The sequence below is a fragment of the Saimiri boliviensis genome, chromosome 10, assembly GCF_048565385.1.
Source record: "Saimiri boliviensis isolate mSaiBol1 chromosome 10, mSaiBol1.pri, whole genome shotgun sequence".
In the NCBI taxonomy this organism is placed as follows: domain Eukaryota; kingdom Metazoa; phylum Chordata; class Mammalia; order Primates; family Cebidae; genus Saimiri; species Saimiri boliviensis.
The window spans coordinates 64,262,433-64,287,488 of NC_133458.1; the positions used below are offsets into that span (position 1 = coordinate 64,262,433).

At 36.8% G+C, this 25,056-nt stretch overlaps 2 protein-coding genes across 4 annotated transcripts in view; one reads left to right on the top strand and one right to left on the bottom strand.

Moving 5' to 3' along the window:
- SLC25A40 (solute carrier family 25 member 40) overlaps positions 1 to 10,415 on the bottom strand; it is an 80,174-nt gene extending 69,759 nt beyond the window's left edge. For all 3 annotated transcript variants that reach the window (XM_074379362.1, XM_003921169.4, XM_074379361.1), the window contains exon 1: positions 10,223 to 10,415. The gene's annotated coding sequence lies outside the window, so the exon portion shown is untranslated. The remainder of the gene's footprint in view (positions 1 to 10,222) is intronic.
- Positions 10,416 to 10,583: 168 nt separating this feature from the next.
- The window catches only part of DBF4 (DBF4-CDC7 kinase regulatory subunit), a 28,963-nt gene continuing 14,490 nt past the window's right edge, over positions 10,584 to 25,056 (top strand). The window contains exons 1-6 of the mRNA XM_039472559.2: positions 10,584 to 10,898; positions 12,179 to 12,351; positions 19,253 to 19,432; positions 21,188 to 21,238; positions 21,677 to 21,746; positions 22,350 to 22,426. Of these exons, the coding sequence (XP_039328493.2) occupies positions 10,853 to 10,898; positions 12,179 to 12,351; positions 19,253 to 19,432; positions 21,188 to 21,238; positions 21,677 to 21,746; positions 22,350 to 22,426 (597 nt within the window). The 5' untranslated portion in view covers positions 10,584 to 10,852. The remainder of the gene's footprint in view (positions 10,899 to 12,178; positions 12,352 to 19,252; positions 19,433 to 21,187; positions 21,239 to 21,676; positions 21,747 to 22,349; positions 22,427 to 25,056) is intronic.

Below are 25,056 nucleotides of genomic sequence, written 5' to 3' on the forward strand. Positions count from 1 at the left end.
ATTATCAAGAAAACCAATATACACCTAATGAAAGTCCCAGAAAGAAAAAAGGGAAAGGGACAGAAAGAATAATGGCCAAAATTTTCCCAAATTTGATGAAAGAAATCAATCTATACATCCAAGAGGCTCAGCACATCCATAGCAGGAGACACTCAAGAGTTACAGTTTCCACGGAGACACATTTAAATCAAATTGCCAAAAACGAAACACAGAGAAATCTGAGAGCAGCAAAAAAGAAGCAATTCATCATATTAAAGGGATACTTAATAAGTTCAATGACTGATTTCACATGTAAAATCATGGAGGCCACAAGGCAGTGGAACATGCAAAGCAATAAAAGAAAAAGACTGCTCAAACAAGAATTCTATATTTACCAAAATTATCTTTCAGAAATTTAAAAAAAAAAACCCAAACTACGACATTTCTAGATAAAGAAAATCAGAGAATTGGTCACTGGCAGACTTGCACTACAACAAACACTAGGAAATATCCTTTAAGCTAAAATGAAAGGCACTAGACAGTAACTGGAATTCATAAGAAGAAATAGAGTAGTGGCAAAAGTAACAAGTTAGGTAACGATAAAAGACATTACCTTTTTTTTTGTTAACTCCTTTTTGCTCTTATCTAAAAGAAAACTGCATAAAACAACAAATCTTTGTTATGCGCATACAACATATAGATAAAACCTATGACAACAATAACACAAAGGTGGGAAAGGGAAGGGAGCTATACAATAGCAGATTTTTATAAGCTACTGAAATTATGTTGGGATTAATCTGAACTAGATTTTATAAACTAAGATGTTAATTGAAACCCCGCAGACAACCATTAAGAAAATTTAAAGATATATTTGAAGAAACAATGAAATTAAAATAATATACAATATCTATTTAAAATAAAAGGAAGCAGTAAAGAGTGAAACAAGCACAATATACACAATACTCAACTTACAGTAGTGCCATTTAATATTTTTCAACTTTACAATGGTGCAAAAGCAATATGTATTCAGTAGAAATCGTACATTGAGCATCCATACAACCATTCCATTTCTATTTTTCACTTTCAGTACAGTATTCAATAGATTACATGAGATATACAACAGTTTATTATAAAGTAGGCTTTATGTTAGATAATTTTGCCTAACTGTAGACATATTAATATAAGTGTCCTGAAAATGTTTAAGGTAGACTAGGATACGCTACAATGCTTGGTAGATTAGCTGTATTAAGTGCATTTCTGACTTACAATATTTTCAATTTATGATGGGTTTGTTGGGCTGTAACCCCATAATACGTTGAGGAGCACCTGTGTATAAATGAAACACAGAAAACAAGTAACAAAATGGCAAATCAGACCTCGTTAAATGTAAATATACAGCTAAAAGGCAGAGACTGGCAAAAGCAATTAAAAATTAATAATCAAACTATAACTTAGCTACCAGAGTTTTTTTTTTTTTTTTTTTTTAAATATGAGACAGCCTCATTCTGTCACCCAAGCTGGAATGCAATGGCATGATTATGCATGGCCCATTGCAGCCGCAAACTCCTGAACTCAACTGATCCTCCTGCTTCAGTCTCCCAAGTAACTGGGATAATAGACACACACCACCATGCTCAACTAATTTTAAATTTTTCAGAGACAGGGTCTCACTATGTTGCCTACGCTGGTCTCAAACTCCTGGCCTCAAGAGATTCTCCTGCCTCAGCTTCCTGAGAAGGTACAAGCCAACAAACCCAGCTTGACACTTTAAAGACACAAATAGGCTGAACATAAAAGAATGAAACAATAATAAAGACAACAAAGTAGGTAAATGTAAAAATGTATTTTTAGTTAGTAACTGAATTTTTACTGTATTTTTGGTTAGTAACACCACTTTTTTCCCACATGACTTAAAATATAATTACGTAAAATAATAATTATAAAACTAAATTGATTTATATCATTTACATGTGCTTAATAATAACAATATGTAATTTATCACAAAAACATAAAGTGGATGGGGAGATGGAGCTACACAGGAGCAAAAGTTTAATATACTATTGAAACCAGGTTGGTATTATTCTACTAAATTGTTATACATTTGATGTGAATTGCAATTCCCAAGATAGCCATTAAGAAAACATCTAGGGCCCGGCGCGGTGGCTCAAGCCTGTAATCCCAGCACTTTGAGAGGCCGAGGCGGGTGGATCACAAGGTCGAGCGATCGAGACCAACCTGGTCAACATGGTGAAACCCCGTCTCTACTAAAAATACAAAAAATTAGCTGGGCATGGTGGCGTGTGCCTGTAATCCCAGCTACTCAGGAGGCTGAGGCAGGAGAATTGCCTGAACCCAGGAGGCGGAGGTTGCGGTGAGCCGATATCGCGCCATTGCACTCCAGCCCGGGTAACAAGAGCGAAACTCCGTCTCAAAAAAAAAAAAAAAAAAAAAGAAAACATCTAAAATATAGATTCTAAAAGAAATTCAAAATGGTACACTAGAACATATCTATCACAAAAGAAGGTGATAATGAAGGAATGGAGGAATAAAATGATATAACATAAAAAACAGCAAAATGGAAAAATATGTTCTCTCATGAATAATTTAACGAAATAAACTCTCCAATCAAGAGGTAGAGACTACAAGAATGAATTTTAAAAGTACCCAACTATATGCTGTCTAAAAGAGACTTACTTTAGATCCAAAAACACATACAGGCTGAATGTGAAAGTGAAAAAAAGACATTCCATGAAAACGGTAATTATAAAAGAACTGGAATAGTAGTACTAGTATTAGACAAAATATGCTTTAAGACAAAAATGGTGACAATAGCAAAGAAAGATACTATGTAATGATACAGATGTCAATCAATTCATCAAGAAAATATAAAAATTATAACATATATACACGTAAAATAGAGCCCCAAATATACAAAGCAAAAGTGACAGAACTAGAGACAGATGGTCCAACAATAGTTGGAAACTTCATCATTTCACTTTCAATAATGAATAGAACTAGACAAAACATAAAGAAGGAATCAGAAAGACTTGAACAACATATAAACCAGTTAGACCTAAGACTTATGCTGAACATGCCGCCAAATAACAGCAAAATACATATTCTTTTGAAGTGAACGTGGAACATTCTTCAAGACAAATCATATGTCAGGCCACAAAACAATTCTCATCTCATAAAATTAAAATAATACGAAGTATCATTTTTTGACCAAAATAAGAGAAAATGTAAAATCAATAATGAGAAAATTTGGAAAATTCTCAAATATGTGAAATTAAATAATATACTCAAACAACCAATGAGTCAAAGGAATTATGATGCAAACTGGAAAATGTCTTCAGATGAAAGAAAATGAAAACACAACATACCAAAACTTAAGGAATGCAGCAAGGCAGGGCTCATAGGGAAATTTAGAGTTACAAAAATCTACATTAAGAAATAAGAAAGATCTCACAAATCAATAACCTAAACTACTCCCTATAAAACTATCAAAAGAAAAAACTAAATCCAAAGCACGTAGGAGGAAAAAAAGTAGTATATATCAAAATGAGGATGAAAAAGAAAAAAGAACTGTAAATCAAAATGAGGATGAAAAAAGGAATAAATACTATAAATCAAAATGAGGATAAAAATAAAATATAAAAACTACAGAGAGAATTAATAAAATTGAAAGTTGTTTAAAGAATCAACAAAATTGACAATCTTTTAGATATACTGGCCAAGGAAAGAAAAAAGATGACTCAAATTACTAAAATCAGGAATGAAAGTAGAGACAATACTACCAGTATAAATAGTCTATTTGTACTTGAGTCAATAATCTCTTTACTTCTAAATACACTTATTAGAAAAATATTCTAGCCAAAATCAAAAACTCCCCAAGAGAGTGCTTTATCATCAAAGCATTACTTTGACATCAAAGCCAGACAAAGACCTTACAAGAAACCTAGAGATCAATATCCCCTTTGTATGAGAGATGCAAAAATTCTCAAGAAACCAAACACAAGAAAAATTCTCAAGAAACCCATTTTCAAGAAACCACACTAGTAAACCAAACACAACTGCATACTAAAACAATTATATATCAAGACTAAGTCAGATTTACCCCAGGAACACAGGGTGGCTCAACATATTAAAATCAATCAACAAAATACACCCTGCTGATTAAATGAAGGGGAAAAAACACATCATCAACTCAACTGAGGCAGAAAAAAACCTGACGAAATCCAATACCCTTTCAGGTTACAAACACATGACAAAGTAGGAAAAGAAGGAAACTTCATCAACCTGATAATGGACATCTATGAAAAAACCCACAAATAACATCGTATTTGTAACAGAGAAAGACTGAATGGCTTTCCCTCAAAGATCAGAAAAATAAAAAGTATGTCCATTCTCTCATCACTTTGATGATACATTATACCAGGAGTTCTAGCTGAGGCAGTCAGGCAATAAAAAGAAACAAAGAGCATCTAGATTTGAAAGAAAGACTTAAAAGTATCTCTACTAATAGATGATATAATTTTATATCTATAATATCCTGAAGAATCCACCAAAAACCTGTTAAAGCTAACAAATTCAGCAGAGTTGCAGAAAACAAGATCAATATACATTAATCAATTGTATTTCTATATTATAGCAATGAACAATTTGAAAATAAAATTAACAAAACAGTTTCCCTTACAATAACATCAAAAAGAATACTTAGGCATAAATGTAACTAAGGGAGTATAAGTCTTGTACAATGAAAATCACAAAATGCTATTCAAATTAAAGAAGACCTAAATAAACAGAAAGACATCCTGTGTTCATGAATTGGAAAACATATTGTATAGATGATAATACTCTACAAATTCAATGCAGCTGTGATCAAATCTCTAACTACTTTTTTTTGGTGGAAATGGATAAACTGATCCTAGAATTCATATGGAACATTAAGACACCCCAAATAGCTCATCTTGAAAAAGAACAAATTTGTGGTACTAAAACTTGCCAATTTCAAAATTTACTAAAAAGCTACAGTAATTAAAATTGTGTAGTACTGACATAAGGAGAGACATAGAGATCAACGGAATAGAACTGAGAGTCCTAAAACACCTCCATACATCTACAGTTATTTGATTTTTAACCAGGTTTTGAAAACCATTCAATGATAAAAAGAACAGTAGTTTCAACGAATAGGAAAAACTGGGTATCTACATGCAGAAAAATGAAGGTGGACCCTTAAGTCACACTATACACACACAAAAAATCACTCAAAGTAGGTCAAGGACAAAAATCAAGCAAAGTATGGAAGTCTTACAAGAATAAATCTGTGTGACCCTGAATCTGGCAATAGTGCCCCCTAGATATAATATCGAAAGAACAAGTAACAAAAGAAAAAATAAAATTAGATTTTATCAAAAAGTCTGTGTATCAAAGGACACTATCAAAAAATTGAAAAGACCAGGTATAAACAGAATAAAATTTTTGCAAATCATATATCTGATAAGGGTCTAGTATCCAAAATATAAAAAGAACTAGCAACTAAACAACAACAACAAAAATAAACTCAAGAAAAGGGGCAAGGGACCTAATATTTATAGAAGATATACTAATGGCCAATAACCACGTAAAAAAGTATTCAACATCATAACTCATTGGGGATATGAAAATCAAAACCAGAAAAAGTTGCCACTGCACATCCACTAGGAAGGCTATAATTAAAAATACAGAATATAAAACGTGTTGACAAGGATGTGGAGAAATGGGAACTCTTTTATACTGCCAATGAGAATGTAAAATGCTGCAGCCATGTGGAAAATAGTTTGGCAGTTCTCAAAATGTTAAACACAGAATTATCATATGACCTAGAAATTCTCAGCAATAATCCTAGGTATACATCCCAGAGAACTGAAAACATAATAGTCTAACAAACACTTACTTGTACACAAATGTTCAGAGCATTATTATTAACAGCTAGAAAATAAAAAGAAACAGTTTCTCAACTGATGAAAGGATAAACAAAATGTGGTATATCCCTACAAGAGAATTTTATCCATCCGTAAAAAATGAAGACCTGATACATGCTACACAAATGAGCCTTGAAAACATTATGCTCAATAAAAGCCATATACAAAAAACTCATATATTCTATTATATTTCTATTAAATGTTTAGAATAGGCAAATGCATAGGGACAAAGCAGAACAGTGGTTACCAGGGGCTGAGGAGAGAGGAGAAATGAGAACGAGTAATTGATGGGTAAGAGGTTTCTTTTTCTTGTGTTGAAGATGTCCTGGATTTAGACAGTGGCGATGGTTGCACAACTTTGTTAATATACTGGAAGCCACTGAATACTACACTTCAAAATGGTTACAATGGCAAATTTTATATAAATTTTACCTGAATTTTAAAAACTGAAACTATATGAGATCCCAGTTCACACCCAGCAAATAACAACAGTGTGCTTCATACGTTACTGAAAGAAGAATCAAGAACTTCAATAATTTCTCATACTGTTAAATATTATGTTACCATATGATACAGCAATTCTGGAAGAAGTAAAAATACATGTCCAAAAAAGCCTTGTGTATCAATGTTCACAGCAGCATTACCCATAACAGCCAGGAAAATAGAAATAACCCAAATATCCATTAACAGGTGAATGGATAAACTGTAGTATATTCACACAATGAAACACTACTCAGCAATAAAAAAGAATGAACTACTGATACATGTAACAATATAAATCATAAAAAGATATAAGTAATTATAACCCCAAATGTACAGATTATATGATTCCATTTATATTATGCTGAAATACAGGGAAAACCATTAACCATTCTACGATAATAAAAATCAGAAGACTGATTACTTCTGGTGGGAGGAGGAAGACTGGAAAGAATTAAGCATTCTTCTGAGATGACAAAATGTTTTGTAATTTCATTTTAGTGTTAATTACATGGATATACATATTTGTTAGAATTCATCAATTCATATTAAGATATATAAAGTTTAAAATGGCTGTGCTTTATTGCATGTGCATTATAAATGTCTGAAAATTTTTAAATTTTATACGGTAAGCCTTCTATGGGTATAAAAGTAAATAAGCTTCACTGGGCATAGCACATTGTTAGTGCTCAATCAATACAGAAGGAAAGTAGGAAATGGGGCAGGTAGATAGATTATTTTATAGTCTGGCCAAATATGTGTGTTATACCACCTTAAAGGAATCTACAATTTAATTCAATATGTAAGATCTAACCTCTAAACTAGTTCATTATCTATTGTAGCCTCTGAATTACATTGTTTCAGGGCATCCACTCCCAGTATTCCCAAATTTTGAATCCTCCTGTCTTGCTCCCTGCTCTCCCCGCCTTCTTTTTTTTGCAACAAGGTTTCACTCTGAACTACAGTGGCCAATCATAGCTCACTGCTAGACTCCTGGGCTCAAGTGATCTTCCCACCTTGGCCTTCCAAGTAGCTGGGACCACTGGTGTGCACCACCCTTATTAATTTTTTCATTTTCTGTAGAGACAGGGTCTCCCTATGTTGCCCAGGTTGGTCTCAAACTCCTGGGATCAAGTGATCCTCCCACCACAGCCTCCAAAAGTGCTGGTATTACAGGTGTGAGTCACCTTGCCCAGAATCTCCAATTTTGATCCTTCACTTAGGAAGTGTTAAAGGGCTTGTTAATACTGCATTTACCCTTGTTTCCCAGCCCACATTCGCCTGAGACACTAACTTCAGTGCCACAGCCACTAACCAATCCTATCCTTTCATATATTTAGCCTCCAAAACAAAGAATTTAACCATATACACAACCTTAGGCCCTTCAATTCACCAGGATAGTGAGACAATGAAATGTGAAAATTAAATAATAAAAATAGAAACAGAACACATTTCACAAGACAACATATAGATGGCAAATGAATCAAACAGGAATGATGATTACTCAAGACCTCAATCAGCAGGAGATAAAGGCTGAATCTGAGCTAGGTTTGCTAGCGACAGGAAAAAATAATTGCCTAGCCAGGTGAAGAGGCTTAGGCAAAAGAAAAAAAGAAAAAAAAAGTATTACAAATTTAATTTGTCTAGATTCTAGAATAAAAAATTTATATTTGGCTATGTGTCAGGTAATCTGAAAGATCAGATTAGGTCTAGTCTGATAATCACAAAAAGTTGTGGACTAGACTGATCAGTATTATCTTCATTTATAGATAAAGAAGTTCTAGCATAGAAAGGTTAACTTTTTTTTTTTAAGGCCGAGTCTCGCTTTTGTTGCACAGGCTGGAGTGCAATGGCACAATCTCAGCTCACTGCAACCTCTGCCTCCCAGGTTCAAGTGATTCTCCTGCCTCAGCCTCCTGAGTAGCTGACATGCTACCATGCCTGGCTAATTTTTGTATTTTTAGTACAGCTGGGGTTTCACCATGTTGGCCAGGCTGCTCCTTGAACTCCTGACCTCGTGATGCACCCACCTCGACCTCCCAAATTGCTGGGATTACAGGTGTGAGCCACCTCACCAGGCCAGAAAGGTTAACATTTGCCCAAGGTCATAAAACCAGTTAAGGTTAGATCAAGTAATAAATACAATTAATTTCTCTTGATTCACAGCCACATATTCATTTAATTAGACCATGATTCTGCTCAATGTTCTCCAATTTTACCTAATATAACTCAAAGTTTCTCACCATAAATAACCCTGCCCCCATTCACTTCTTGAATGTCTACCCTTCATCTGAAAGACTATTTTCAAGCACATTTTGAAGATCTTTAAGACAAATCCCATTCTCTCACCAACAGACCTGATTATTGGACCATATAAAAGAGGTTCAATAGAATGATAGTAATTACGGAACTCTTCTCTGTGCCAGGCACTGTACTGAGCATTCAAAAATGTCCATTTAATCCTCACAACATCCCTGAGAAGTATCACCCCTTTTTAACAAATTAAAATTGAGGGTTAAAATTACTCAGAGGCCAAGTAGTTAGTGAAGCCCATATGATTCCAATGTTTGCAGTCTCTTCCCAATTCTGTGACATTTTCTCCATCTCTTACACTATTTTATCAGCCACCTCTTTCAATCTTATTTCATACGCTCTCCTTAGCAAACTCATTTCCTCCCAAAGCTTTAACTACATTCTATATTAGTGCTTCCCAACTTTTTAAATCTTTCTGTAAGTATAAAATTTTGTGCTCTCTCTGTACCTTTAATTTTGAAAATAAGTTTTTCCCACAGAAATTACAATATTGAATATGTTTATTCAAACTACACTTCCTTCCACCACTCAAGATCTGTTAACCTCTTATGAACTGCCCCACGATTGACATCAACAGACCTTGAGAAGTAGAAATATTTTGAGAGATATCAAATCAATCTCTACTTTCCCTTCCCATGTCCATTTCTCCTAGACATTTCTCTCTAGTCATAAACATCTTTAACTGTCTCATAAACATAGTTTCATGATTGTCGCCCCAGGCCCTTCAACATAAACCTATCTAAAACCAGACTCTGATTTCCCTTAGAAAACCTGTTCTTTGCGTTCTCCATCTAACGTTGTCACAACCCACCCTTGTCTATGCTTTGAGGTACCTCCTTGCAAAACGCTAACGCTGACACTCTGATTTCCCTGAGCTACTAGGTAAATACATCAACCATTACATGAGTGATCATTATGGCCTGGAGTAGAGAAATGCAAAATAGTACAAAATATCCTTTTCCTCCTGAAGAAACAATTTTTTTCTTTTTCGGTGAGGCATTTTCCAACTTACAAAATTAAAATATACTCAGAAGCATTTTCATTTGATCTTTAATCTCTGTTTTACAGATAAAAAATGAAATTTCACTTTCTACTCTATTACTGTTGGAAAAAAACTTACAACTAAACGAAAACGGGTCTGGATACAATAAAAGTCAACAGAGCAGCGTAAATACCCACGTACCAAAGGGCACAAAGTGACCTGGACGTGTCCTGCGGCGGCGCTGCCGTCAGGGCTGGGGGCCTCCCGGACCCACCCTCCCTCCGACGCCCCCGGGGGCCGCTCTCACTCCGGCAAGTCCCTCCGCAGCATGACCTCGGCCGCCGGGGTCGGCAGTGACCGCGGGAAAACCCCGCTCGCTGTGCGACCCCGGGCGCGCTGAGCAGGGGCTGCGGCCGCGGCCAGGGCTGAGTCCGGGCTCTGCCAAAGCCCCTTCCTTCTTTGCCTTCTGCCTCCCCGACGTCCGACCCGTGAAAAATTAGCATACCTGGGGGAGAAGGCACCTGGAGGGCCGTCGGTCCTGGCAAACCTAGAAGGCAGGAATAACCCTGGTTACGGGCTGGGCCGGCCTCCGGCGCTAATTGCATCCACTAGGTTTGGTCAACACAGAGCGCTGCGTACTCTCTGCTTACTCTCAACCCGAAGCGGCGGACTGAGAGCCGGCGTCTGAGTCAAAGGGCACCGGATGAGGGCGGGGCAAAGGCGGAGACACATCCTGCGGGGGCGGAGCGAGACACGAGAGGACAGCGCCGTGAGGGGGCGGGGCGCGGGAGGCGAGAAGGCGGGCACGCGGGGCGAGCGCGAGGCGGGGCACGACGCGCGGCGTGAGACGGGGCGGGGCTCGCGTATAGGCGCCGCGGCCGCGTGACGCGTTTTCAAATCTTCAACCGCCGCAGCCTACTCGTTTGTGCTTTGCGCCTTCCTCCTCCGCGCTTTGGAGCGGGATCCGGCCCCGGAAACCCGACCAGTAGACGTGGTACCTCCACTGCGTGGAGGCCGTAGGTGGCGGAAGGAGAGAGGCGGCCCACCTGTCAACTGGCCTGGGGAAGCCGTGCTTTCGCGGCCGCCCGGCGCCACACTTTCTCCGAACCCAGCATGTAGGTGCCGGGCGGCTGCCATGAACTCCGGAGCCATGAGGATCCACAGTAAAGGACATTTCCAGGGTAAGATGCCCCTCCTCCGCCTGCAGTCCCTTTAATCCTTTCCTCCCCTCGTGGTTCCACCATTGATTCTTTAGAGTTCTCCCGCCAGGTCCTCAGCTTTTATTTTCTGACCGCCCTCTGGGGTCTGAAGGAAGGGTTTCCGATCAGTGTTTTGCCTGAGAAGGAACGGATCCCGGCCCGGCCCCTCACGCGCTCTGCCCTTTACAGCGGCGGTCCCAGATTTATTTCCAGTCGTGCCTTGGGTTGAAAACTAGCAAACAATGTGCAGATCCGGGACCTCGCCGGGGCTGCGGCGCTGTCTCCTCCGGCTCCCGCAGATGCTGCGCCTCCGCCCGGGCCCTTGGGGGCGACGGATTGCATCCTCAATTTAAAGTCAGATGCGCTCGTAGCTTTTCGCTTCAGCATTAGATTGGGTGACTGTGAGTGGATTTTTGGTCTCGCCTTTAAAAGTTTGTTTTCCTTTACTCATAAAGTTGCGGAAAAGCATTTGTATTGCAGACACCTCATTGCTGGTTTCAACATTACAGACAAGGAAACAAAAGCCAATTTCCATTTTCAATTACTTTATTTGGTGAAATCTTCCAGCACCTAAATTTTTTGAACAAGTGTTTGTGTGTGCATAGTAACTACCAATTTAAGAACAGATTGCGTTTTAAAAATTTATAAAGCGGTTGCTTGTATCAGATCAGTTTTTAATGAAAATAATGAAATGAATGGTGATTTAGTTCTTCATAATGGACCGTTAAGTTCTTATTACACAGACAAATTGTATGTGAAATGGCCCATTTAGTAGCTAATATGTAGACAGACTTCACATGAAACTAAAACTTGAGCAGTCCGAAACCCTTGAAGACTAGGTTTATTCTGGGTAACAGAGGCTTCTCGCATTACTGAATGAATTTTAAGCACCAGTTTTGAATGTTCAGCAGAATGGCAGATGCTCAATAAATAGTTGAGTATTAAATACCCCTGTGAAGTTTGCATCTTAAAGAAGAAAATCTTTCCAAAGAGTTTTATATAGTTCCGTGCTTCAGGAATAAACGCAAGAATATTTCTTGCTGAGTCAACTATTATTTAACAATATACAGTCTGTGAAAGTATATAGAGTATTTTGCCTCTATCCTAAGTAGAACTACAAAGAAATATATTTAAATGCTAATGGCTTAAAATTGGTAGGATTGTAACGATTTTTTCTTTAATATTGTATAATGAAATATTTTTAAAAATGGTGAAAGTGTTGTCTATGTAAAACATCTGATTCTCAACATCTTCAATAGCAGGTGGAATCCAAATCAAAAATGAAAAAAACAGACCATCTTTGAAATATCTGAAAACTGATAACAGACCAGAAAAATCCAAATATAAACCACTTTGGGGAAAAGTATTTTACCTTGATTTACCTTCTGTCACCATATCTGAAAAACTACAAAAGGACATTAAGGATCTGGGAGGGGTAAGTGAAAACCATACACTGGCATAGAAGGAAAAATTTGTAACTAGTACTTTCTACTATGTAATCATTTTAATTTTCCATTTTGGAAAACTTAAATCTTCTATTGGCACCAAGGTTAACATTTGTATCAGCTGTTTATCATTAATGAAAAACCATTTGCTTTAATGTTTTGTGGCCTGACAAAACTTTCAGGTTTCTCTGATTAGCAGTCTAGTATAAAGTTCCCACATCATAAGAAATAAGACTCCCTTGTCCTAGTGGAACTGCTTGCTCATTGATTGCTCACTGTAATGTCGGCATGCCCTCCAGATTGTGCAACTTCTTGATTGTGAATCTTGGGGAGCTACATAAGTTTGTCTGGACTAGTGTGACAGTTGAGAATATTATTACAGAACACAACCCATGCAAACCACACAGAGTTAAAATTATTCTTGAGTGATATAGATGGTGTTTCAACAGAACGGATGTTATTAAAGGAATAGAAATTTGGATTAAGAATCTGGAATACCTTCTTTCCTACCTTATACAGTGATTAGATGATTGGGAAATTAGAAAATTCAGGCAAAATCCAGGGACCTTAATAGGATTAAGGTTAAGACTGGCTGAATTTTAGCAAATGAGGTAATTAAGATTTTTCCTGTTTAAAACGTTCATGCTGGACTTTGACTTTCTGAAGGTCTGCATCTTTGAATGTCTGAACTGATCCCTTTCATTCCCAGACTAGTAACTTTTCATTTTATTTTTGTTTTGAGACAATCTCATTCTGTGGCCCAGGCTGGAGTGCAGTGGTGCAATCTTGGCTCACTGTAACCTCTGTCTCCCAGGGTCAAGAGATCCTAGTGCCTCAGCCTCCGCCTCCAGAGTAGCTAGGATTACAGACATGTGCCACCACTCCTAAATAATTATTGTATTTTAGTAGAGCCAGGGTTTCACCATGTTGCCTAGGATGGTCTCAAACTTCTGACCTCAAGTGATCTGCCCACTTCAGCTTTCTAATGTGCTGGGATTATAGGCATGAGCCATCCGGCCCATCCAATTCCCAGGCTGGAAACTTTTCAGAAGAACATGTGCTAACAAGTTTCCTGGGATTATTTGTTAATACGGTATTTTTTTTTACCTATCTCTGAAAAGTTATTCTACTTTTTTACTATTCATTTTGTTAAACACTGTCACCTGCTTGTAATAGTATTTATCATAGTGACCATATGACAACATTCTTAAAGGCGTGTCTTCTAGGCCTGCCACCATATTGACTATACACTTATTAAGAGTATCTTAATGTGTTAAGGACCTTGATGTTGAATAAAAAAGACCCCTTAATTTTAGAAACAAAGTACTTGAGGTCCAGAGAAATTAAATGGCTGGCCCAATTAGAGTGGTATTAGCCTCTTAATTTCCACAGCAACATACCGCCTGCACCATTTCTGTTCCTCTAGCAACCAGTGGCTACAAAATAGATATCTGGCTGATAATTCACGCCTATAATCCTAGCTCTTTAGGGGGGCCAAGGCAGGTGGATTACTAGAGGCCAGGAGTTCCAGACCAGCCTGGGCAACATGGCAAACCTCCATGTCTACTAAAAAATGCGAAAATTAGCCAGGCATGGTGGCACATGCCTGTAGTCCCATCTACTTGGGAGGCCAAGGCATGAGAATCATTTGAACCTGGGAGGCGGAGTTCAGTGAGCCAAGGTCATGCCGCTACATTCCAGCCTGGGTGACAGAGTGAGACCCTGTCTCAAACAAAACAAAGCAGCAACAGCTATCTAGCCGAGTGTGGTAACTCAGGCCTGTAGTCCCAGCACTTTGGGAGGCCGAAGCAGGCAGATCACAAGGTCAGGAGTTCAAGACCAGCCTAACCAACATAGTGAAACCCTGTCACTACTAAAAATACGATAATTACCTGGGAATGGTGGCACGTGCCTGTAATCCCAGCTACTCAAGAGGCTGAGGCAGGAGAATCGCTTGAACCTGGGAGGCAGAGGTTGCAGTGAGCCGAGATTGTGCCACTGCACTCCAGCCTGGGAGACAGAGACTCCATCTCAAAAAAAAAAAAAAAAAAAAAATCTGTTAGTTTACAACAACTTTCTCAAACATGATGAACAACCCATTAACTCTAGGTCTAATGGTCTAAATCAGTGATATTTAGATTTATATTTTTATCAGTAGAACTTTGAACAAAATAATATTCAGAAATCCAAAGTGTAAAGCCTATAAAAAGGGAACTCCTTGGGCTAAAACAGCAGTACAGAGGCTAAAGCAAGAACTACTTGCCCTGCCCCTTTCTTTCTCCTATCTCCACAGTTCCTGTGGTAATTGGAAGAAACAAATTTTGGATTGCTTCTGCCATATGTAATAATTGAGGGACCTTTTGGTTTTACATACTTAGTATTTACCCTGAAATGACCAAAGTAAACCAGTGAAGTAACTGAAGTACTAAAGTAACACAAAAATTCAGAGCTGTAGATATTCAGCTGCATTTGATTTATTAACTTTCCTCTAAAAAATGTTTTCTTTATTGAATTCTAATGTTCCCATACTATCTTTTCTATATTAATATTTAATCCTCAGGTCTTGGTTTCTGTCTTCAGCACATTTACTACTTCTATCACTAAAAAAGATTTTGCCATAAGATCTCCTACATGAGCTAATTTATCTTTCTTCACATCATTACTTTTGGTGTCTTTTTAATTCACCACTTTATATACTTCGGTTTCTATAGTCTCGGTGAAAACATCTTAATACCCCATTTATCTGCCATATATGCTTCTGACAAATTTAACCACTGAGAGCACAGTGGTGGATTTTGATATTATGGGAAATATCTTTTAATAGTGCAAGAAAAGTACAAAACCATCTAAGGACATGGGATCAACTACTGTTAGGTCCATGTCTAAATAGTTTTGGCTAAAATAAGGTAATTAGAGAGGAACAGAAATGTAGGGTGATACCTTGGCGTTATTAGCTTGAACGGTAAAAGGTTTGATATCATCAGAAAATATGTTTTGAGTTTATTCTTAAAAAGGTACAGATTCAACAATATCTGATAAATTGAAGACACTGGTAAAACTGACTCAACAAATGTTTGAGTATGGTGTGCAGTGCACTCTGTGTTTTGGTAGATTCAAAACTGAATCCAGTGGGTCACAGTTGCTCACGCCTGTAATCCTTGCACTTTGAGAGGCTGAGGCAGGCGATCAGCTGAGGTCAGGAGTTTGAGACCAACCCAGCCAACATGGTGAAACCTTATCTCTACTAAAAATAAAAAAATTTAGCTCAGCTACTTGGGAAGCTGAGGTAGGAGAATCTCTTGAACCTGGGAGGCAGAGGTTGCAGTGAGCGGCGACTTCCTCAAAAATAAAATAAAAAATGGATCCTTATGTCCATCCTATCCTCATGTTCTAATCTAGGTAGAGATGACATTGGTACAAGTAATTTTGTTAGTAAGACAACATATAGCTTCAAGAGGAAGGAGAGATTAGTTCCAGCTGAGGAATTATGCATTTTGTATAGACACAATTGGAACACGGCTTTGAAGAATAATGAAGATTTGAGCGTGTGAGAATTCATTCAAAACTTACTCCACCAGTGTCTCCAGTGTATGAGCACTATTTTAGATCCTGGAGACACAAAAATAAGTAAAATATAGCCCTTTAGGTATATAGTCTAGTGGGAACCTCAGACAACTACATAATTTATATTAGAGTGTTGTCAGTGCTTTCACAGAAATATGCAGAAATTGCAGTTAGAACACAGAGATAGGAATGATTAACTGCCATTAGGATTCAACAGAGATAAAGTTTGAGCTGGATCTTGAAGTCCTAGTTTGCAAGTCAAAATGGACATACTAAATAGAGGAACGCATACTTAAAATACATGTCAGTGTGGTTTGTACAACTGCTAATGTTGCAATGGGATTTGAGCTTAGGATGTGGATGGGAGAAATGGCAGGAAACAAAATTATGTTAGGGCTAGATTGCAAAGGTTATTTTCTTAGGTACTAGGAGTTTTAACTCTGTAGAAAATGAAAAAACCAAAGGAAATAAGTGGTACTAACATAAGAACAGACATACAGACCAATGGGAATAGAACAGAAAACCCAGAAAGAGACCCTTGCATATTTGGCTAATTGATTTTTCAAGAAGGGTGCCAAGACCATTCATTGGGGAAAAGATGATCTTTTCAACAGCTGGTGCTGGGAAAACTGGATATTCACATGCAGAAGAATAAAGCTGGACCTTTACTGTCACATGTGTAAATGAGCTCAAAATGGATCTGAGATTATTTGTAAGAACTAAAACTCTTAGTGGAAAATACAGGGAGAAGTCCTCATGACGTTGGATTTAGCAGTGATTTCTTGGATATAATACCAAAATCATGTGCAGCAAATGAAAAGCCTAAAGTTGGACTTAATCAGGATTAAGAACTTTTGTGCCTCAGAGGACATCTTTGAGAGGGTGAAAAGACCCAAAGAATTGCAGGAAATCTTTGTAAATTATACATCTGCTAAGGGATTAATATCCAGAATACCTGTATAAAGAACTTCTGTGACCCAAGAACAAAAGGACAAATGGCCCAATTTAAAAATAGGCCGAGGACCTGAAAAGACATTTACTCAAAGAAGATATACTAATGGCAGATAAGCACATGAAAAATGTTCAGCATCACTGATCATTAGGGAAATGTCAATCAGTAACTACTTAACACCCGTTAGCGTGATTACTATTAACCAGAAAACAACAAGTGTTAACAAGTATTTGAAGAAGTAGAACCCTTGTGCACTGAGTGGTAGTGTAAAATGATATAGCTACTATATAAAAATATGGGTGGTTTCTGAAAAAAAGTAAAAAATTGAATTACTGTGTGATCCTGCAATTCCATTTCTGACTATACATCCAAAAGAATTGAAGGCAGGGTCTCCAAGATATTTATTATTCACAATAGCCAAAAGGTGGGAACAGCCCAAATGTCCAACAGTAGATAAAGAAAAGGTTGTATATACATACAATGGAATATTATTCAGCTTTAAAAGGGAATGAAATTCTAACACATGCTACAGCATGGGTGAACCACAAAAAACATTGTGCTAAGTAAAGGAAGCCAGTTACAAAAGGACAAATGTAGGATTCCATTATATTAGTTACCTAGAATAGCCAAATTCAGAAATGGAAAGTAGAATAAAAGTTATGAGGGGCTGCGAAAAATGAGGAACGAGAAGTTGTTTAATGGGTACAGACTTTCAGTTTGAGATGATGGAAAAGTTATGTAAATGTTTTAGTAGTGACGGTTGCGTAATGTGAATGTACTTATTGCTGCTAAATTGTACACTTAAAACTGGTTAGAATGGTAAATTTTATATTTGTCACAGAGATTGGGTTTCTTATGAAAAATTAGAATCTCTGACATTGCTAGGGCCTCATTTATGAAACTGAAGGCAGTATTTGATGTGTGAATTGTCCATTTATATTATTGCCTGGCCCTTGTAGGTATTTGAGTCTATAATCCCTAGAATAAATAAATGTAGGTACATTATTTACAGGTCAATGAAAATGAATGTTGGTCAGAAAAGAAATTATTTGCACCTAACCAAGAAGTCCGTTGGTCTTAGTAGCAAATTCTGCTTAATGCTTAGATGAAGTTAACTTGTCTGTTAAACACTTGACTTCATTTTTATGGTCCTCATTTAGAGCATGAAATCCTGTAGGAATTAGATACAGCTACTTAAAATATTTTACGAAGTCTTTCATGGATGTAAATTGTTACTGCTTGTTAATGATTAACAATTTACTTCTGCTTAGTGGATTTTTGTATAACATACTATATATTTTTCTGATAATACTAGTATTCTACTTAGTATTTACTTCTACTTATTTTTATTGTCCTGACCCTGGCAATCTTCAGTAGCCCTCACTTTGGTATATGTGTTTGAAAGTAAATTCAGATATTTAGGCAGTGGTTTTCAAATACTTTATTGAAGTTATTCTTTTCAAACAATCTTATACTCTTTAAGGGTAAAGATTCTCTTCGTCCTGTAAGTTGAAGCCTCAAGGGAAGTTGTAATAACTTAATAATCAGACTCATACTGTCTGCTATGGTAGCCATCAGTGACATGTGGCTACTTAAAATCTTTAAAATGAAATCAAATTTAAAAATTGGTGGTTTGAGCTAGGCACGGTAGTATGTGCCTGTACTCTCAGGTACTTGGGAGGCTGAGGCAGGAGGCTGTCCTAATCTCAGGAGTTCAATGCTAACCTGGGCAACATGACAAGATCCCATCTCTTAAGAAACAAAAAATTCAGTGGCTTAATTACACTCCCAAGGTTATTTCAAGTGCTTAGGTAAGTTGTACTGGACAATGCTGCTTTAGATCATGGGCTTGAGTTAGAATGCCTGTGTTCAAATTATATTATTTGCTATTGAGGTAACATTAAGCAAGTCACCTCTTTTTTTCTCCTGCAGAAAATGTAGATAGTATCATGAGGCTGTTTCATAGATTAAGTTAATTGGCATATATTAAAGTATTTAAGAGTAGTATCCTAGCACATGGTGCTGTTGTGCTGTTATAGGAGCTCATATTATACTTCCTCAGAATTCTATGTTCAGAAAAATACAGTATAAAAACCACCAATTTACAAAACAATAGACTGCTTCAAATTGGAATTTTGTACTGTGCTTGGCATACGAAACAGTTTATGGCTTTTATGACCTAGTTAAGAATACCTTGTTGGCATGTGCCTATAGTCCCAGCTACTTGGAAGGCTGAGATGGGAGGATTGCTTGAGAACAGGGGGTTGAGGCTGCAGTGAGCTATGATCATACCTCTGCACTCTAGCCTGGATAACAGAGTAAGACCGTGTTTCTTAAAAAAATATTATAAATTAAAATACTTTGTTTTCTTCTAGCGAGTTGAAGAATTTCTCAGCAAAGATATCAGTTATCTTATTTCAAATAAGAAGGAAGCTAAATTTGCACAAACCTTGGGTCAAATATCTCCTGTACCAAGTCCAGAATCTGCATATACTGCAGAAACCACTTCACCTCATCCTAGCCATGATGGAAGTTCATTTAAGTCACCAGACACAGTAAGTCTCTTTAAATATGCTTTGAGACTCAAAAGGGTTATAGCTGAAGATCTCATGATTTTCAATAGCAAGGTGGAGTAGAGTTTACTTATGTAGAACATTTGCAAAGCCACATTGTGTGTGGCTCTTCAGTCCTTAATAAGGTTTCTGTCTTTTAGAAAGGTGGTTTTTTCCTAATAGTACTTGTGGAATCATACTCTGATTTCCTAGGTATACCCTTGTATTTTGGGATGGCTTATAGTTTTTGGAGTAATTTAAGACTAAAGAGTTAACAGTAGATCATTCTTAAGAAATGGAAATCTTTTTTATTTTCAGAGCAGGGGTCAGCAAACTCTGGCCTATGGGCCAAATCCAGTCTGTTGCCTTTTTTTACAGCTTACATGTTAAACATGGTTTTTACATTTTCAAATGGTTGTGTAAAAATATCAAAAGAATTTTTTGTGACAAGTAGGAATTTTATGAAATTCAGATTTCATTGTCCATAATGTTTTATTGGAACATAGCCTTACCTGTTAGTTTAAGTATAATTTGTAGTTGCATTTGTGTTTTAGGCAGAATTGAATAGTTGCTGGAGAGACCATGTGGCCAACAAAGCTTAAAATGTGTACTCTCTGGTCCTTTCATAAAAAGGTTGCCAGCCCCTATTCTAGAATTACTGAAATCACATCCCTACCACACCATGGCCAATAAATTGGAAGATGCAAGGAAGGACAAATTAAATTGATTTAACTGGGTGTGAAGTGGAATAAGATAAAATGACAGATAAAATGTTTATCTCACTTTTTAGATTGAAATGTAATTAAATTATCGTTTTAAAATATCCTCCTCAACTTCCCTGTTAAAGCCATTTGAAAATCAGGAAAAATGACAAAAAAATGGGAGAAATGAGTCAAAAAAGAAATACTACTTGAAAAAAGAGATATAATACATAGAAGAAAGAAGGGAAAAGACCAAGGAAGGACCATGCATTCTCTGAATTAATGGTTTTTTGGAACAAGGAGACCATACACCATCAATTTCAAATAAGTTGTTCCTTATGGTATTTCAACTAGGAAAACTGGTTGAAATTTAAATTTATTTAAAAAGTAAAGTAACGGCTGGGTGTGGTAGCTCATGTCTGTAATCGCAGCACTTTGGGAGGCGAAGGCGGGTGGATCATGAGGTCAGGAGTTCAAGACCAGCTTGACCAACATGGTGAAACCCCGTGTCTACTAAAAAAAAATTTTAAAAACTACCTGAGCATGGTGGCGCATGCCCGTAGTTCCAGCTACTTGAGAGGCTGAGGCAGGAGACTCGCTTGAACCTGGGAGGCTGAGGTTGCAGTGAGCTGAGATTGTACCACTGCACTCCAGCTTGGGCGACAGAGAGAGACTTCATCTCCCAAAAAAAATATAATAATAAAGTGAAATAACATGTAAAAACAGTATACAGTATATACAATTTATTGTTTTTCTTAAATCTTTGATTTAATAGGAAACAAAATGTAAACCAACTAATTATAAATAAAGAATTCCAGTGAAACCTAGCTATTTTATTTCTCATGTTGAATAGAACTTACTACAAAACCAAAGAGGTCACCCAAAAAAGAGAAAGAAGCTTTTTAATATGAGACTCAAAAGAAATCACTTTTGACCACATATTTATGTTGATAGCCATTAAGACTTATACAAATAAATTTTTTCTTAGCTGCTTTAACCTTTCTAACCTGTTCTCCAGTTAAGCACTATGTTTTAAATTTTTCTGATCTTTTTATAGGTGTGTTTAAGTAGAGGAAAATTGTTAGTTGAAAAAGCTATCAAGGACCATGTAAGTAGGAACTATAAAAATTCACATTGTACGTTTTGTTACTAAAAACTCAACTGGAAATTATAGATGTTACTGATACTATCTTTTCCACATTTTTAGGCAGAAGCCTGAATCTCAGCGTGTATTTTATTTTACAAAGTACAGAACTTAAACTTTTCATGGAGAAATATCCCCATCTTCTGGCCTTTTAAAATATTACTGGAAACTTGAAACTTGCCACTTGCCTTATATATTAAATTGTCAAGGATGTGGGTATAAAGTGGGATTGATTTTAGAAAATCCAAAAGAAAATCTTGATGTCGTGGCTATTGTAACTCTATAGGGTCTGTTACAAATAACCACCTTAGTGACATTAAGTTTCAAATAGTTGAGTGCTTACTAGATTTAGGTCATCTTAATTTCCTTAAACAACTATAAAACTTTTTTTTTTTTTAACAGGATTTTATTCCTTCAAATAGTATATTATCAAATGCCTTATCATGGGGAGTAAAAATTCTTCATATTGATGGTAAGGATTTTGTAATTTTTTTTTTTTTTGACAATATTTGTTATAAGTGTCTATGTCTGTCCTTTGGTTCCTGGCTTTACATGGTGGAATTTTGATAGCAAGGGTGTCTTAATCTATTTCCTGTTGCTTATAACAGAATACCTGAAACTGGGTAATGTGCAAAGAAAAGGAATTTGTTTTTCACAGTTATGGAGACTAAGAAGTCCAAGTTCAAAGGGCTGCATCTGGTGAGGGCCTTTTTGCTGATGGAGACTCTGCAGAGTCCTGAGGCAGTACAGGGTATCACATGATTGAGGTGCTGAGTGTGTTCACTCAGGTCTCTTCTTCCTCTTATAAAGACATCAGGTCCACTCCCAAGATAACCCATTAATCCATTAACCCATTAATCCCCTCTTAGAGGTCCAGCCTCTCAGTAAGTACTATCATATAGGGGATTAAATTTCAACATGAGTGTTAGAGGAGACAAACATTCAGACCATAACATAAGGGATACCTATAATAGTAAACTCTTTATCTAATTTTAACTACAAAAAAAGAAAGAAATAACTGTTTATTTCCAAAAGTAAAACTGCTAATCTTAAAACCTTCTTTCTTTTAATAAAGACATAAGATACTACATTGAACAAAAGAAAAAAGAGTTGTATTTACTCAAGAAATCAAGTACTTCAGTAAGAGATGGGGTATGTTTTCTTTTTCAAATTTTAAACTAAATTTTTAAAGTGACCAAGCTTGATTTTTTAATTTATGTATTTGTAAATTTTTCCTGCCAAAAAGAAAATATCCTAGGGACAAACCTGTGTACTATGTGCCTGTTTCTGTTATTCAAATAAATCATGTGTCCTTTAATTTTAGGGTTGTACTCACCAGGTAAAAGTTGTTTCTGGAATAGTGGCATCTGTTGCTTCCCCATTCCCCTTTTTTAACTGCTGTTTTGTGACAGGTACTTTTGTTTATTCTGTAGAAAAACACTAAAATCAGCCTATTGTATAAAAGTTACTATGCCATCCTTTTCAACTGTTCTAGATGGTGGTATAACAAAATCTTGTTTTAGCATGGCTGCCTTGAAGTACTTGTTAACCAATTGGTTGTTATATTCTGTTAAACCTAATGTTCCCATTATCTTCAGTCTCTTTCTTTTTCCCTGTTGCTTCTTTGAAGCATCTATACAGATTCAGGCCTTTTCCATCCTTTAAAACAAATACAGTAAAACCTGCCTTGATCCCACATCCCTACCTACTTATTACCTAATCCTTATAATTCCTTAACCAAACCTTCAAATCTCTACTTTTATACTTCCCATTCACTTTTCAACCTACAAAGTATAAAATTTCAGACCAATTTTCTTATCATTTTGACACTTTTTAAAAGCCAGTCATATTGGTTCTCTCAGCTGTTGTCCATTTCTTCCCTAAACTTTTCTCTTCTGAAATTTCATCTCAGCTTTCTCGTGGTCTCTTCATATTTCTCAGGCCATTCTTTTGTGGCCTGCTTTTCCTTTGTTCAATACTTAAATTACAGCAGTCTAAATATAATAAGCTGATAGGAAATTGTATATAAAGGCATGAAACCATAGTAGAATGGCATATTTTAGAAATCTTACGTAGCGTAATACACCTGATCTTTTAATGTGCCAGTGACAAAAGATAAAGCTGGAAAAATCAGTATGTTAAGATTATATAGGGTGTTGCATGATATAAAGGAGTTAGATTTTATGTTGGAGGGTTTGGAAAATTGTGGAACAATTATAAATAGAAGAGTAACTTGATTGGATAGTCATTTTGGAAAGATCTTCCAGTTGCCATTAAGAATGAATTATTTGGCAAGACTGGAAAATGGCTTTTACACTCTTGAACACAATTTTTTTTGTTTGTTTAGACAGGCTCACCCTCTGTTACCCAGGCTAGAGTGCAGTGATGCCATCTCAACTCACTGCAACCACCTCCTCCCAGGCTCAAGCAATCTTTTCACCTCAGCCTGCCAAGTAGCTGGGACTACAGGCATAATCCACTATACCTGGCTAGTTTTTGTATTTTTTGCAGAGGAAGAGTTTCACCATGTTGCCCAGGCTGGTGTCGAACTCCTGAGCTCAAGTGATCCACCCACCTCTGCTTACCAAAGTGCTGACATTATAGCCATGCGTCACCACACCCAACCCTCATTTTTTGTTGAATATATTTTAGATGATGACCACTCATTATATACATGCCACATATAAGGATGCATAAAGTTGGGGTTGCCATCTGATTATCCTTTTCTCTCAAAAATTGATCATGTTTTTCTGGTTGTTCAAATGTCAAGTTTAAGTTTTGACTGGGCATTGTAAATGTTGTGTTGTATAGGTTCTAGATTGATTCTGATAGTCTGGAGAACGCCGATTTTGTTTTTCTATTGTTTAGCAGACAGTCCTGCCAAGCAAAACTTGGTTGACTATCTGCTAAAACAATAGCAAAACCAAAATCGGCGTTCTCCAGGCTATCAGAATAGATCTAGAACCTACACAACACAACATTTACACATTTCTTGTTTTTTGTGGGTGGTGGTTCTAATCTCAGTTTCAGTTTTCATGATCTTTTTATGATTGATCTCCACCTCACAGTGGCCTCTTTTACCAGGTCTACCAGGTCTTCTAGTCAGAAAGTGAAGATTTCTCAATGTTAGCTTAAGCTTGTGCTACCTTTACAACCTTAGCTTCCTATTTGGGGCCCACCCTCAGAGCAGAATTGTGGGAGAAAAGAAATAAAGAATATAGGGATTCTTGTGGTATTTTTGGACTACTAGAACTTCACTCCTGGTTCTTCCAGATAGAAAGATGAGGTTTGTATAGAAGCTTCAGCTGCTGGCTCTGCTACTGCTGCTAACTCCATGACTGATGGTTCCAGTTTTGACTTCCTTCCACAATCTACATGCTTATTTTTTTTTTTCAGTCTTCAGGTAGTTGCTTATTCAATGTTGTCCGGAATTTTTACTTGTTAACAGTGGAATTGATTACCATCTTGGACGTATTGAATCTTTGCCTAAATTGACAGATTAGTAAATGTTGACTAGTTTCTTTATGCAGTTGAATACAAAGATATTGTTGAATTAGGGCATGAAAATAGGCTCCTGCCCAACTAATTGGGAGGCTGAGACAGGAGAATTGCTTGAACCCAGGAAGCAGAGGTTGCTTCAGCCTGGGCGACAGAGCAAGGCTCCATCTCAAAAAACAAAAAGACTTTTTAAAAACATATTTCACTACCTACTTTTTCATTATTGGTTGATTTCTTTTTAAGAAGTCAAAATCAATTATAGCTAGGATGCATGGTACTTGGGT